At 36.1% G+C, this 1,204-nt stretch overlaps 1 protein-coding gene across 1 annotated transcript in view; it reads right to left on the bottom strand.

Annotated features, from left to right (window-relative positions):
* The window catches only part of LOC118743135 (glutathione S-transferase D7), a 2,337-nt gene extending 2,099 nt beyond the window's left edge, over positions 1–238 (bottom strand). Inside the window, exon 1 of the mRNA XM_036475656.1 lies at positions 60–238. Coding sequence (XP_036331549.1) covers positions 60–157 — 98 coding nt within the window. The 5' untranslated portion in view covers positions 158–238. The remainder of the gene's footprint in view (positions 1–59) is intronic.
* Positions 239–1,204: the final 966 nt, after the last annotated feature.

Here is a 1,204-nt window from a genome sequence, read left to right as displayed (position 1 = left end):
ACAGAAATATATATGTTTACGCGCGCGTGTTTTTTGTATTTTTTTTTTTCATCACTCACTTCAATTCAACATTTAGTCCAATTAATTTCGATGTTAGCAGTGCAGCTCTGGAGGGGGGACTGAAAAGCGCATAATATAAAATCGGACGTGCGGACATATTTGCTTCTGAGTTTGATAAAATTAATTTTCGATTATTGCTGGTGGTGCTGCTGGTACAGCTGTGACCAGCCAGCCTACGAGCGCGTTACTAAATTCATTGCCAGTGGCAGCTGATTGATAACGCCAATGGTGTCTGTGGACGATAGCACTACGCTCCAAAACAGAGTAGAGTATTTTCACGTAATGTGGGCAAAATGAAAAATAGAGGAGAGCAATGGCTCTTTACTTAAGAGAACTACTTATTCGATATATAGTAAATTAAATTGGGAAGGCGTAAGAGTGTGTGCCGTAGGGGTTTCATGTTAATTAATACTATTGTTATGACAACAAATACATTCATTCATTCCTTTTCATACTAACTACTAACCCAGAAAGGAAAACCCCTTCCACCACATTAAGGAATTTTTGGCGTTGCGAATGGCACTAAATAAGTTTTTAGACGAGTAAAGAATTACTAAATTTTTGTCGGTAAAAATGGTCTTCTTTGGTTTCAAAATATTCTCATCATCATTTGTACGTACACTCCTGCACAGAGTTGGGCAAAACTTATTCGAATGATAATGATTCCAACTCAGGATAAAAGACCTATAAGACGGAAAATTTCACTGGGGGTATTCTCTGACAAGATCTTTAAATAAAGAACATGAAAGTACACAGAAAAAAAACCAAATATGTCCGCTTGAAATCTGCAATAATTTTTTATGCTATGTTTTAATAGCATTTACTTTGTGAATGAACATATCTACTACCTTATTTTCGTGTACATTATTTGTTTAAGTACCTTACCATTAAAGAAGTAATACAAGGCTTTTTGGAGAAACATTTTTCTAGCAACTACGATGTTTTTGTTTCAAAATTGCTTTAATCATTTGAAAATAGTGGCGTCCATATGTCTTTGAAAATGTACAACGTGCATCATCATTTGGTAGTCATCCACCGAATCCAATGAGCAGGACGAGCGCTATGATGAAGTTCCTATACCATTTGAAATGAGGTAATAACTCCGCAGGTCCTGGGTTCAAGCCCAAGCAACATTGCAAAAAAA

This window comes from Rhagoletis pomonella, unplaced genomic scaffold (assembly GCF_013731165.1).
Source record: "Rhagoletis pomonella isolate Grant_MI unplaced genomic scaffold, Rhpom_1.0 Rhpom_scaffold_00007, whole genome shotgun sequence".
Taxonomy (NCBI): Eukaryota; Metazoa; Arthropoda; class Insecta; order Diptera; family Tephritidae; genus Rhagoletis; species Rhagoletis pomonella.
This window is presented reverse-complemented; position numbering and strand designations above follow the sequence as displayed.